This window comes from Rhinopithecus bieti, unplaced genomic scaffold (genome assembly GCF_001698545.2).
Source record: "Rhinopithecus bieti isolate Rb0 unplaced genomic scaffold, ASM169854v2 scaffold_1063, whole genome shotgun sequence".
Lineage (NCBI taxonomy): Eukaryota > Metazoa > Chordata > Mammalia > Primates > Cercopithecidae > Rhinopithecus > Rhinopithecus bieti.
The window spans coordinates 10857-25282 of NW_016803245.1; the positions used below are offsets into that span (position 1 = coordinate 10857).

The 14426-nt window shown below is 41.0% G+C and overlaps 1 protein-coding gene across 5 annotated transcripts in view; it reads right to left on the reverse strand.

Moving 5' to 3' along the window:
- Positions 1–385: 385 nt before the first annotated feature.
- Positions 386–14426, reverse strand: part of STX11 (syntaxin 11) — a 52277-nt gene continuing 38236 nt past the window's right edge. For all 5 annotated transcript variants that reach the window (XM_017870777.1, XM_017870784.1, XM_017870795.1 and 2 more), the window contains one exon: positions 386–2415. In XM_017870777.1, coding sequence (XP_017726266.1) covers positions 1547–2415 — 869 coding nt within the window. In that variant the 3' untranslated portion in view covers positions 386–1546. The remainder of the gene's footprint in view (positions 2416–14426) is intronic.

Consider the following 14426-nt stretch of genomic DNA (forward strand, 5'->3'; position numbering starts at 1 on the left):
GTCTCAAAAGCGAAAAAAAATAGGTCAGGAACTGTGGCTCACGCCTGTAATCCCAGCACTTTGGGAGGCCGATGCGGGTGGATCACGAGGTCAGGAGATCAAAACCATCCTGGCTAACATGGTGAAACACCGTCTCCACTAAAAACACAAAAAAATTAGCCAGGCATGGTGGCATGTGCCCGTAGTCCCAGCTACTCCGGAGGCTGAGTCAGGAGAACCGCTTGAGCCTGGGAGGCAGAGGTTGCAGTGAGCCGAGGTCCTGCCAGTGCACTCCAGAGGCAACACAGTGAGACGCCGTCTCAAAAAAAAAAAAAAAAAAAGAAAAGAAAACTTTAACAATAATTGAGAAAGTAAACTAAATGATCAAGACAGATGTATAAAAATATATGTATAATGTAATGTTTATTAAGCTTGCTTGAAAAACAGAATTCTTTTACTTTAAATTTCTCCATTTCAATGCATGAAAGGAATGGTCCACAGTAAAACAAAAGCAGTATTTCCAAGAATGTTAGTTGTCTCTAGCTCTGTATACATTTTCTACCGTCATATGTCTACCGCCATAACCAATGCAGAGCTGTTTAACATGAAGTTTTGACCAAACTGGACTATGAAGGCGCAAACTGGCGTGAAACAAACTCAAAACAAGCAAACCAACACCAACAGCCAAAAAGTGTTCTTCTTGAAATGTATATACCATACGTACACAAAAGAACTTAAACCAATTGATCATTATGTACATACATTAGTGAATATTAGTATTTTACATTTACAAATATATGTGCATATGTAATCAAGTAAAAGAAAATGTTAAATAATTTTATCAGTGAAAATACATAAAACATGACTAATACTACAATTTGAGTGCTTGTTCGATTCAGTGCTTAAAATATTTGGAAAATAATCCCAAAATATAACCTGGTGAAAGATACTTAAAAAGTGAAAGAGATAAGAAAATAGTAAGTGTTTGGTGTGATTTTAATAAGTAGGGGAAATGAGCAGAAATAAGATCTATATTTGGGGAGGAATCGCATAGCATAGACAGGATGAAGAATTGGAAAGGAAGAACGTGGTTTTTCCCAAGGCCAATTTCGCTCAGAATGGAACAGAACCAGGGAATTTTCAGGACAAAGTAAATGAACTGAAGTTTCCATCATGAGTTCATTCTATTAGCAGATAGATGAACAATTGATTCCTTCTTTGAGTCTTTATTAGGAGGCAGGCCTCAGACATTCACCCTACAGTTAGATACAAGGTCAGTTCCTTTCTTGGCTTCTGTCTAGAGACTAAGAGTGCAAGGTGACATATAATGGCATTGCACAACTTTGTAGGAATCTACCTTTACTGAAGAACCATCGGACGGTATCAACTAACCATCTTTCCAAGCACGGGCTTGTTTGCAATTCTTGAACCTCGCGTTTCTTCTCTAAAGACTGAGTTCCGGAAAGAGTTGGGGCAACTCCCTGCAGGGCAGAGATGTCGGCTTTGGTGCGTCCTTCCCAGCGTGCTCCATGGTCTGGGATGGGCGGTGGCGGCCCGGGCCGGCCTGCTACTTGAGGCAGGGACAGCAGAAGCAGCAGAGGGTCCGGCAGGGGTTCTTCTTCTTGTACTGCACGGCCTTCCGCACCTGCGCCTTGGCCTGGCCGGTGTAGTCGACCGTCTTTTGTACGTTGAGCTCGATGACATTCAGGGTGTCGGCCTGCTTCTCCACCAGCACTGCCATCTGCAAGAAGAGCTCGTGCACGTCGCGGATGCGGCTCTCCAGGCGCAGCAGCTCGCGGTGGCGGCTCTCGATCTCGTTGAGGGCGGCCCGCGCGCCTTTTACATCGGCCAGCAGGTTCTCGGAGAACATATCCCACTTGCTCTGCTCGAACATGTCCTCGATCTGGTCGCCCGAGACGTCCTTCCCCATGATCTCCAGCTGGCGCTGGATGCGGATCTTGCAGTTGTCGCGCTGCTTCATCTCGGCCTGGTTGTAGTCGTGCATGGCGCGCTGGAAGGTGAGGGTGAGCGCGTTGTACTGCGCCAGGGAGATGCGCGCCACCGCTGAGTGCGGGCCGTGCTGGGCCTCGGCCGCCTCGCTCAGCTCCTTCATGGCGCGCAGCTTGCAGTGGATGACCTCGCCCCGGACCTTGATGGCCTTGGCGATGGAGTTGGTGTCGCGCTTGATGCTGCTGAGGCGCCGCATGGACGTGAGGAAGCGGGCGTTCTGCTTTCCCAGCCGCTTCACATCGGCCACCAGCAACTGGTTTTCATCCTGGATGTCCTGGATGTCTCGGTACAGGGACTCCAGGATGTGGTCCGTCTCGAACACGATGTCCTCGTGGGGCGAGTCAAATTCATCGTCCCCGTCTAGGAACTGCTGGTCATATTGCTTGGACAAGTCCAGAAGTTCTGCTAGCCGGTCTTTCATTTTGCCTGCAAGTAGAGATAATTCAGTTAAATTTCTCTATTGAGAGTCAAGTATTTGCCTTCAAGGGATTGAAACTTAAACATTTTACTCAGCAGTCCCAATTTTTTATTCCTAGGTGTGGGAAATAAGTGCACTAAAGGAGCTAAATGTTCTGACATTTTGCTTACAAGGAAATAAATAAGATGACTGAACAACATGAAACAGTTGCATTTTAAGGCCCATAGGCACCTGCAGTTCAGTGTCATAGCCGTCCAGAACTCAATCAACAATTTAAAATTTTAGATTGCATTGGGAAACCATCTCTTTTCTTGCTTTATGTTTTCAGTCATCGCAAATCAAAACAGACACAGGAAAAAAAGAAAAAAGAAGAAAGACTTGCAAACTTAAGCATTTTTAATTGAGGACAGTCTACAAGGCCTTGGGGCCAACGTCTAAATGTTGCCTATTTTGTGTCTATTTCAGCACTGGTAAGCATCCCCTCCTGTACGTACCAACAACTCTTAAAATAGTTACCATGCAAATCATGATTTATTTTTTTTTTCTCTTAAAGATGTTATAAAAGTAAAACATGCTTAAGGTAAAATGACAACAACAAAATACAGAAATCTAAGTGTAAAATTTAGAAGTTGAGGTTTCCTTACTCCTCTTTTCAATATCATTCCCTAATGATTAGCATCGTAAATAACACTGCTCTTTAAAATGCTTTTATATGGAAAATTCCAATCATATGTGGCTTAGTAGCAATAATATAACACACTCCCATTCATTCATCATGTAGCAGCAATGTTTGTCCACTTTTAATAGCTTTTTGAAACAAATTGGCAGCTCAGGCAGAATGTTCATGTTTTTACAAGGATGGTTCTGGTAATTCCTCTGCTTAATAAGGCAAAGTAATAGTCTCCATGTCCATATTGTTTTTCAGTGAAGTAAAAAACTTCCATTTTTAGTAGCATGTATATATGCTAATATAGGGAACATCTTGAGTTCATACATGAGACTTCATGATGAGAAAGGTTCCTTTTCTACTACACAAGTTGCAGCAAAGAGGGGAAAAGTAGTAACACTTAATGGTTACACAGTCTATCAGGGTTCTTGGTCTCAAATTAAAAGCTTCTTTCAAGTTGAAGTAATTCATTTTATATCACCACTAATGGAATGCTGACAAGTTGGATTTGGTGATAAATGGAAAATGGTGAAATATTAACCATGGCCTTTCATCTACCGTGATCATCATTTACATAAATTAAGCAGAAGTTTTATTCTATGATGGTGATTTTTAATATAACAATATAAGCTGCTTAAAGTGCCACCATTTCTGATATCTGGTGGCTATAATCAATACCAGACGTTCTCAATGATGGGGAAGATGATTCTCCTAGCAGTATGGTTGACAGGCAGAATAAAGATCCAGGACCAAAACTATGCCTTCACTTGGTCTGAATTTCTTGATATTCAGCTGTTTCCTCACTTTGAACAAAACTGAAAGACAAACCACCAACTGGGGAGAAATTATAATATATGACAGACAATGGGTTAAGATACTTAATATATATATTTCTAAGCTACCAAAAAATCTACTTACCCCAAGACAGTGAAAGGGCAATTCAGAGAAGATATAAATGACAGAGAACATAAACGTATGTTATATATGCCTGATATTTTCTAGGCATCTTTCATGTGATACCCTCTTTAGTCTTCACACAGATTCTATGAGTAGGTACTGCCATTATCAGAGTTGGTGTGAGCATAGGGAGATCAAGGAATTTACTCAAGGTCACCAGTAAGTGAACACTCAGGCTTTAGAACAGCACCACTTAACCACTACACGAAATAATCCTTAGCAAAAGTATAAAAATATAGTCATAAAAGACTTATGTATTAAACAAGGAAATGCAAATTAAACTGCTGAGAATTTTTTTGCCCACAAAGTTAGCAGGAGTTTTTTAAAACAATAATTTTCAAATGGGTAAGCATTCTGGGAACTCTTAAAACATACTGGTAATTCCATCTCATGCCAGTCAGAATGGTGACTATTAAAATATCAAGAAACAACAGATGCTGGTGGAGGCTGTGGAGAAATAGGAATGCTTTTACACTATTGGTGGGGATGTAAATTAGTTCAACCATTGTGGAAGACAGTGTGGCAATTCCTCAAAGATTTAGAACCAGAAATACCATTTGAGCCAGCAATCCCATTACTGGGTATATACCCAAAGGAATATAAATCATTCTATTATAAAGACACATGCATGTGAATGTTCACTGCAGCCCTACTCACAATAGCAGAGACACAGAACCAACCCAAATGCCCATCAATGTTAGACTGTACTATACAGCCATAAAGAGGAATGAGATCATGTTCTTTGCAGGGACATGGATGAAGCTGGAAGCCATTATCTTCAGCAATCTCATGCATGAACAGAAAACCAAACACTGCATGTTTTCACTTATAAATGGTAGCTGAACAATGAGAACACCTGGACACAGGGAGGGGAATAACGCATAGTGTGGCCTGTCGGGGAAGGGTGGGGGAGGGGAGATCATTAGGGAAAAGAGCTGATGCTTGCTGGGCTTAATATCTAGGTGATGGGATGATCTGTGCAGCAAACCACCATGGTACATATTTACCTATGTAACAAACCTGCACATCTTGCACGTGTACCCCGGAACTTAAAAACATGAAATAAAATAAAATAATACAATCAATATTATCGCTCAGGGTCCTGAGACCTCTCTCAGGTTCTGCTGAACTAAGAAATTAAATTAAATTTTCTTCTAGATTAAAAAAATAGTCTAATGTAAAACTCCTGTGGTGTCTTTGTTTTTGCAACTTAATGATTTTGCAAATAAAGTCTATTAATTATTTTTAAAAATTGGTAATTGATAGAATCTTTCTGGAAGAGTTTAGTAATATGTATCAAAAGCTTTTCAAGTGTGCATTTGCTTTGACATATGTGCATTTATTCTAAAGATATACTGCAAAAGTGTGTGAAACTCATTGCTCTAAATATTTTAATCACCACCTTGTTTTTACAGAAATTCAGAAAGAAGTTGAATGCACAATAATGAGGTCCTGGCTTCTACATAAGTCACAGAGTTTAGAAGGCTATCTAATGGCATGAAAAGCATTTATACTCTGTTAGGCAGAAAAAGTAGTTATGGAGAAAGAGAATGTGCAGCATTCTGAAACAGAGACTTGAAAAATACACATCAAAATGCTAATTATAGTTTTCTTTTAGTTATGGAATTATACATGGTTTAAATTGCTTCCTTTTGCTTTTCTGTATTTTCCAAAATTTTTATAATGTCCATACAGATTTCATAATTTTAAAACCCCCATAAAACAATAAACACGATTTGTTTAAAGGACTAACTCCTTAGCAACTTTTAAAAGTCTATGCATTGCGATCAAGTTAACATTTTATGCTACTTGGGGAAAGCACATTAGCTAGTTTGCATAGAGTTGAGCTGTACCCGTCTGCTTAAGTTAGTACCCAATATAGTCTACCTTGCAACAAGTGGATGAGATGGAATGGATGCATTCTGATGAACAAGGCAAGAATAGGTGATAGATGCCTTCCTTCCTTACATCTTGGCCAAGCCTTACAAGGCACTTCAATGAAAGGAAATGGGTAGAGATAAGGGACTGTGCCATGCTCTGGGGCACTAGGGATCATTTGTAGGTATCCTGCTCATCCTAGACAGGTCCTGTGCTCTGTATTGCTCTCCTAGAGCCATTAAAAAGCTATTAGGGGAAATCATCTCATCACAATATGAAGAGTCGAGTACAATTCAACCATATAGAAAATGGTTTTGGAAGATGTCCAGGGACAGTCATTCCTTCTCAAGATTGAACAACCATAAATTCATAGATAACAAATTATAAATCAGGTAAGGGCCCAAGCTCATGTGAAGGCGCAAGTCCATAATGTGCTAATAAGAGAAAAAGAAAGGGTATGGGAGATGTAAAGATTCTCTATTGAGGTGTGGTCAAGAAGGAGAGAAGGAGGCCTTCACCTTGACTTCCTGCCCACCTTTCTTGGCTCAGCCAGCCTCAGATGAGTTGCCTGCACTGACATAGAAGGTCTTCTGGTCACCAGGGAGCAAACATTAGGAAAAGTACAACAGAAAGTCAATGAAGAGACTGCTATTCCTAAGAATGTCTCCAAAAAGGTTAAAAGTGTATACATTGCTGAAGTTTTACAAAAATATAGAAGTGGGCACAAATAGAGCATCAAAATAACCTATATATCCCATAGCTTGATTCTGTACTATGAATTCCTAGAAAGAGAACTATGGTAAATGAGAAAGAAAAACAAGACAATTCCACCGACCTTCCTGTCATATTATAATAAAGGATAGTGCAATAAACTTTGGTAAATTGCATTAATCAAGTTGCTAAAAAATAAGCCCTGCTTCGATTTGCATGGAAGTAAAAGATTCAAAAGAAAATTGATAACCAACTACCAAAAATCTGCTTCTGCTTTCTAATTTTCTTTTCAGGCATGCATATAATCTGTACTGAAAACTAGATCCAATAAGGAAGGAAGGGGGAATTGCTGAAGCCTTTTTTCATTGAGCAATAAAGTTTTGTGTAAGAGAAAACAAAGGAACAAAGAGATGATGGCAGCTCAGTGGTCCTCAGTCTGCAGGAGGTGACAGAATCATCTGGAGAGCTTCAAAGATTACAGATTCCTGGGCACCTAGAGTTTCTGATTGGTAGGCCTAGGATGATCTCCAGCTGATTGTAATGCATACCCAAATTTGTGGCCCATTCCATAGATACCTACCTATCATGTCAGCTTTTTTTTTTTTTGAGGTGATCTTGCTCTGTTGCCCAGGCTGGAGTGCAGTGGTACAATCTTGGCTCACTGCAACCTCCACCACCTCCCAGGTTCAAGTGATTCTTCTGCTTTAGCCTCCCGTGTAGCTTTAATTACAGGCATGAACTACCATGCCCAGCTAAGTTTTGTACTTTTAATAGAGACGGGGTTTCACCATGCTGGCCAAGCTGGTCTCAAACTCTTGATCTCAGGTGATCCACCTGCCTCAGCCTCCCAAAGTTCTGGTATTACAGGCATAAGCCACTGCACCTGACCCATGTCAGCTTTCTATTCATAATTATCATGCAATTCTGGAGAACTTAAATAATTCCTAGCTTGGGTGCAGTCTCGATGAGCAAAAAACTGATAGGGAAGGAAAAGGGGCAGCTACTGGCCTCTCTCCCCCACTGGAAAGATGGTAGCTTTCATAAGCACTGCCTTCTGGCTCCCTGGTATAGAGGCTAAATAAGAAAGTCAGCTGAAAACTCACTCCCATAAAAACAATCTCTGAAGCTCAAAAGGAAAATGAATCAAGAACGTTTGAAATAGTTTATTCTGATCCCTTCATTTTATGATAGAAAATTATAATTGTTGCAGGCATTGACTAAAGGAGAGTATGAATAAAATAGAAAACTGAGCTTACTATGATGAGGCACCCTCAAGTACATGAATAAATTCTCTGATAGGATTCACAGGGAACAAGGAAGGATGGTGATATTCTATTAGTTAAATGTTCTAGCCATTGAGACCTAGATCCCGCTTTGAAGAGCCTACTATATTTGGCACATAGAATCTTAAAATTTTCGGTCATGTCAGGAAGGAACAATTCAGAAAGCAGGTTTCCGCCTACCTCAGAAGACCAAAGAGTGGAGATGACAACCACATTGTATTAGTCTGTTTTCGCACTGCTGATAAAGACATACCCAAGACTGGGAAGAAAAGAGGTTTAATTGGACTTATTAAACTCCACATGGCTGGGGAGGCCCCAGAGTCATGGTGGGAGGTGAAAGGCACTTCTGACATGGTGGTGGCAAGAGAAAATGAGGAAGGAGCAAAAGCAGAAACCCCTGATAAACCCATCAGATCTCATGACTTATTCACTATCACGAGAATAGCACAGGGAAGACCAACCCCCATGATTCAGTTACCTTTCCCTGGGTCCCTCCCACAACACATGGGAATTCTGGGAGATACGATTCAAGTTGAGATTTGGTGGGGACACAGCCACACCATATCACACATCAATAACTAAGACACTGGACGCTACAAAGAACAACTGTGAAAGTCATTGTTCCCAACATGCCTCTAAGGGAACCATTTATAAATGAAATATATAGTGTCTCTCCGATCATAAAGGAGAAGCTTTATTAGGCAGTCCCAAAAGACTAACATATGCATTCAGCAAATTTTGCCAAAACCAGGAAACAAACCTTTTCCCGTTTCACAGCAAGATGTTAAAGTGGTTTTACAAGTAGTGAGAAATTTTCAGATATGGGAATACGCAATATAGACCAGCTCAAGGCACATAGCAAACCTTGTGAAGCTTATTATGGGGATCAGCTTATAGATACAGAAACACGCACACACTCACACACACACACACACACACACACACACACACACACAGAGACAGAGAGAGAGAGAAACAGAAAGAGAAAGAAAGAGAGAGAGTCTGCAAATGGAATTCAGCTATTTCAGAAGCAAAACAGATCCTGTCCCCAAGATATACACTCCATACAGGACTTCCCCGCGGTACCCAAGTTCTGATTTTCAGATTCTATGACATATCTCATATGTCCTAATTTTATACCAATTGTAAAAGTATGATTAAAGTGACTATTACAAATCAGAAGGTCCACTATTGGTCTATAGGGTGCCTTAATGAGGCTTTGTGTAGGGCTTATATAGTATCTTTGTGAAAACTAGGAAAGGGCCCCTTTCTGTGGGTGGATGCATCCCTGCCCCAGGGCATATGGCCTGGTGAGCTGAGCATGGTTGGATTGCCAGGCTCTCTCATCCATGGTGAGATCACAACCTGCACAGCCCCATGGGGTTGCCCTGTGTACACCTTTCTCAAACACCTCATCCAGTCTCTCCTGCTCACAAATCCCCACCACCAGAGGCACCTGGAAATTCTACAGGTACAGTGTCATTGTAATTTAGCAGTTCCTATCTAGCATACCCCATAGTAACACAGCCCTTAAAGAACAACAAACAGACTTTCCCCAACAGGTTCACAAACAATAATTTCACTCAAATGAGTAAAACTGGTGCTCTGTTTCTTGATATTTAAAATGACACATCTAAGAGGGTGATATGGTTTGACTCTATGTCCCCACTCAAATCTCATCTTGAATTGTACTCCCATAATTCCCACCATTCCCACCTGTTGTGGGAGGGACCCAGTGGGAGATAATTGAATCATGGGGGTGGTTTCCCCCATACTGTTCTGGTGGTAGTGAATAAGTATCATGAGATCTGATGGTTTTATTAGGGGATTCCGCTTTTGTGTCTTTTTCACTCTGTCTGCCACCATCCACATATGATGTGACTTGCTCTTCTTGCATTCACCATGCCTCACCATTGCCTCACCATGATTGTGAGGTCTCCCCAGCCATGTGGAACTGTAAGTCCATTAAACCTCTCTCTTTTGTAAATTGCCCAGTCTCGGGTATGTCTTAATCAGCAGCATGAAAACAGACTGATACAGAGGGAAACACTATTCTTTGAATATCTAAACATTACAGGTTAAAACTAAAAAGTTCCTAATGAATAATTCTAGTTTTCTTGCTGCTCCAAAGTTAATTAAAAACAAACAAACAAACAAACAAAAAAACCTTGTATTGTACCTTAAAGTGCATTGGGCAAGAACACGTTTAATATTGTCTTAGGGCTCATTCAAAGCAAAATTTGAAAGGTTGAAGAGTATTAATTGAAATGGTTTAATAACGATAAAAGTCTGAGGCTAGAAGAAATCACTTTTAAATGTCTCTTGCTTTGTCTTTGCTCTAAAGCAGAAAGCAGGTAGGAGATATTCAAAGCATTTCTGGAGGAGACAGTCTCTACTTTTCAATCACTCTACTCATTCGATGCCCTCTGACATAATTCACTTTTCAGTTTCCTCAATCAGAATTTTCTGCCAGTGTGTGAACAGAAAAAGGCAGTTTGATATGCACAGTTGATAAACAGCCAGTGGGCAGTTGGGATTTCACTTTTAGCAATATGCTTTCAGATGCTTTCTGTAGAAATGCATGGGAAATCAAAGCAGCCACTCCTGTGTAGGTTTCATACATTCTGCTCTACAGTAAACATTTATTAAGTATTTGTAAAATGCCAAATGCAGTACCAGCAATGTGCAGGTATTAACTCATTTATCCCTTATGAGGTATCATCATCATCCCTAGTCTACAGGTTTGAGACCTAATGAGTTTAAGCAGTTTGCCTAAAGTCACACAGTTATGGAGTTGAGATAGAAATCCCAAAAGTGTGACTTGAGGGTCCATCTGTAATCCACAAAGCTACACTAGCTTCTTTTTCCTAAACTCCCCACAAGTTTCTTTTAAAATTGTTAGTCTAATAGAAAACGTATTCCCTAATTGAGCTTTTCTATTAGGAACAATTATTAGCATCTAATTCTTAGATCTGGATTAACACATGGAAATATTGTCACCATTAGAATCACTACTTTCTTTCCCACACAAGTTTCTTCATATCAGAGTTTCCCCAACATTGCAACACTTCAGTGGTTACAGCCCTAAAAACAGGGAGTAAGTCACCACAACTTTCCAAAAATCCATAAAATTTTTAACGCTGTGAAATAACGGAGCACAGATACTTGGAGACACAAAGTTTACAGTCGGGTGCATAGAAGCCACAACAGGAAAGGACAGTGGATGAGCTTTCTTTCCCTTCCTCCCTCCCCTCCTTCCTCCCTCCCTCCCTCCCTCCTTTCCTTCCTTTCTTTCTTTCTTTCGAGACAGTGTCTCCCTCTGTCACCCAGGCTGGAGTGCAACGATGTATCTTGACTCACTGCAGCCTCCTCAGTAGTTGGGATTAGAGGTGTGCGCCACCATGCCCGGCTAATTTTTAAAATATTTTTAGTAGAGTTGGGGTTTCACTATATTGGCCAGGCTGTTCTTAAACTCCTGATCTTGTGATCCGCCTGCCTCAGCCTCCCAAAGTGCTAGGGATTACAGGTGTGAGCCACTGCGCCCAGCCAGTAGATGAGCTTTCTAAGGGATAAAGACAGGGGCACTCAAGGGTCAAGGCTCAAGGCTCAAGTCATCTATGCAAGTTTTTCCACTTGTATCTCTATTAGTATTTACAAACCAAAACAGTTGTTGTAATCTTACATCTGATTTCCCTTTGGCCCTAGAATGTGAAGCAAAATTTTGCCTGGAAAATACGCTGACGATCTATGTTTAAAAAATGATGGGGAATAGATTTTGAGTCCAGCTGGAAAATGTATATGCCTTTAAGTAATTCCTTTATATTTTGTAACTATTCCATGAAGTACCTTTTAAAGGGAGACATCCATGGAGTTTCCAGAATCATCAATGAACTTTTCTTTTCCAACTTATAACACCAGTTAAAGTTCACAGAATTTTTGCATTCCTTTATCTATTCCCCTTTCTCGTAAACAGTGTCCTTTGAGCCACTTATTCTAGTCTCATTGCCTGGTTACTCCTGTTAAATTCTTCCAGAAAAAATATTCTTATATATGGCTGATATCTTTTACACAAGGTACAGAAATATCTGAGTTATCCAACATCATCAATTCATGAGGGTTTTCCATGTAAGTAACCTTTACTGTAACTGAAGTTTCTCCCTTCAAATGTCAAAGGCATCTACTTATCTTTGTTGGAAACCCTCTTCTAAAATGTATGGACACACTTCCTTGCTTTTTTAAAAAAGAGGGTATTGGACACAATTTATTGATGACTCAAATGGCCATTATTAACATCTTTGAATCATGTAGTGATACAGTTTTATTTGATTTAAAATGTTTCTCTTTCCTGGGAGTTAAAATAACAAACCCTTCCTCAGTTGTCTCCACTTACCACTGACAGTTGTCTCACTCCCTTTGCAGATTGTGGCAAGCAAAGAAATTTGAGAAGCAAACATTCAGTAATAGTAAGCTTCTGCGTGGGTCTGCAGCCCTCTAGAATCAGCACGCTCCGTAAAGCAAGGAAAGAAAAATGAATCTCAGTGACAGACTGTGTGCACCCCAAACCAGTCATTGTGCTGGAGAACTGATATAAAATCCACCACAATCCTCACAATAACTTTGGGAGGAGGGTAACATCATTTTCAATTTACTACTATCTGGGTCTCAGAAAAGTTAAGTTCACCCAGTGAGTAAGAGAGAAGGCTGGGATTTAAACTCACATCTGTCCAGGTCCTGAGTTCATGCCCTTTCCACTCAATCCTGCATTGAAGCTATTGGGGGAGTTAGGGTGCGAGGTGCTAGCGTGGAGAGGTGCTAGGTTGGGAGGCGCTAGTGTTGTTAAGGAGCAATATTCTCTGCTCTGTTTCTTCCCTTCTCTGGCATCCCTCTCCACCTACTCCTGCAAAGGGGCATGGAGTTGCTTATCTAATTAGTGAATCTAAAAGAAGAACCTGTCTGCAGTAGCCTGGCTGCTTCTTTCTTTTTCCTGAAAGTGGGTTTACCAGAGAAACTGTATTGTCTCTGCAGTACCCTTGGGTGGGGTGGGTGAAATCAGCTCTGGCCAGGGAGGGTAAATCCAGCTAATGCTGGCTTCAAGATCAGAAAGCACAGTCCCCCAGATGGAAGCCACATCTTCCAACCTTGTCTTTATCGTCACTAATGAGACCCTCTGGCCTCTGCCTGCTTTTCCTTTCTTATTTCTCCACGGGGGTGGAAGTCAGGCGGGTCAGCCAGCAGCTACTTATTGTGTTCCTCCCTTAATCAACCCAACAACCATGTTAAGTAAAATCAAAGGAGGTGAGAGCAGAAAAAGACTAATGATGAACTTGCACAGTGCCTTCACTATAAAGATGAGGAAAGAGAGGCTCGTTATATTAACACACAAATAATGATTAAAAGAGTGTTATTAAGGCCGGATGCGGTGGCTCATGCCTGTAATCCCAGCACTTTGGGAGGCCGAAGTGAGTGGATCATCTAAGTTCAGGAGTTCAAGATCAGCCTGGCCAAATGGTGAAACCCCATCTCTACTAAAAATATAAAAATTAGCTGGGTGTGGTGGCATATGCCTGTAGTCCCAACTACTCAGGAGGCTGAGGCAGAGGAAAAAAAAATGTTATTAGCAAAGTGGAAAAAACTCTTATGTAATTGCCATTTCCATTTATAGCAATACAATTCTAACATGTATAAAGCATTTTCATGAGAGTAGCACATATTGAGACTTCAACAAATGATAACTACTAATTTTACTGTATTATCATTATTATTATTGTTTGACACAGGGTCTCACTCTGTTGTCCAGGCTGGAGTACAGTGGCACAATCATGGCTCACTGCAGCCTCTGCCTCCTATGTTTAGCAATGCCTAAGCCTCCTGAGTAGCTGAAACTATAGGTGTATGTCACCATGCTCAGCTAATGTTTGGCATTGTTAGTAGAGACAGGGTTTCATTACATTGGCCAGGCTGGCCTCAAACTCTTGGCTTCAAGTGATCCACTCGGAAACTGCAAATCCGAGTAGCTGGGACTAAGGGCTAATTTATATATTTTTTGTAGAGATGGGGTTTTGTCTGTTGCCCAGGCTGGTCTCCAACTCCTGAGCACAAGTGATCCCCCTCCGCCTCAACCTCCCAAAGTGCTGTAATTACAGATGTGTGCCACTGTGCCTGGCCTAATTTTAGTATTGTAGTACCAGATAGTATCTGAACCATGAAAACATCAACCAAGATTATTTCCATGATGTGGTGAGCATCTGTTCTCATTCCACATTCTTGATCTAACCTCCTAGGTGGCCCCATTCTTTCCCCTTGAATTTGTACATACTCTTTGTGAAAGGTTGCAAAAAAAAATTTTCTGGCCAGGCACAGGGGCTCATACCTGTAATCCTAGCTTGGGAGGCCAAGGTGTGTGGATCGCTTGCGCTCAGGGGTTCAAGACCAGCCTGGGTAACAGGGCAAAATCCAGCTCTACAAAAACACAAAAATTAGCTGGGTGTGGTGGTGCACACCTGCAGTCCCAGCTACTCAGGAG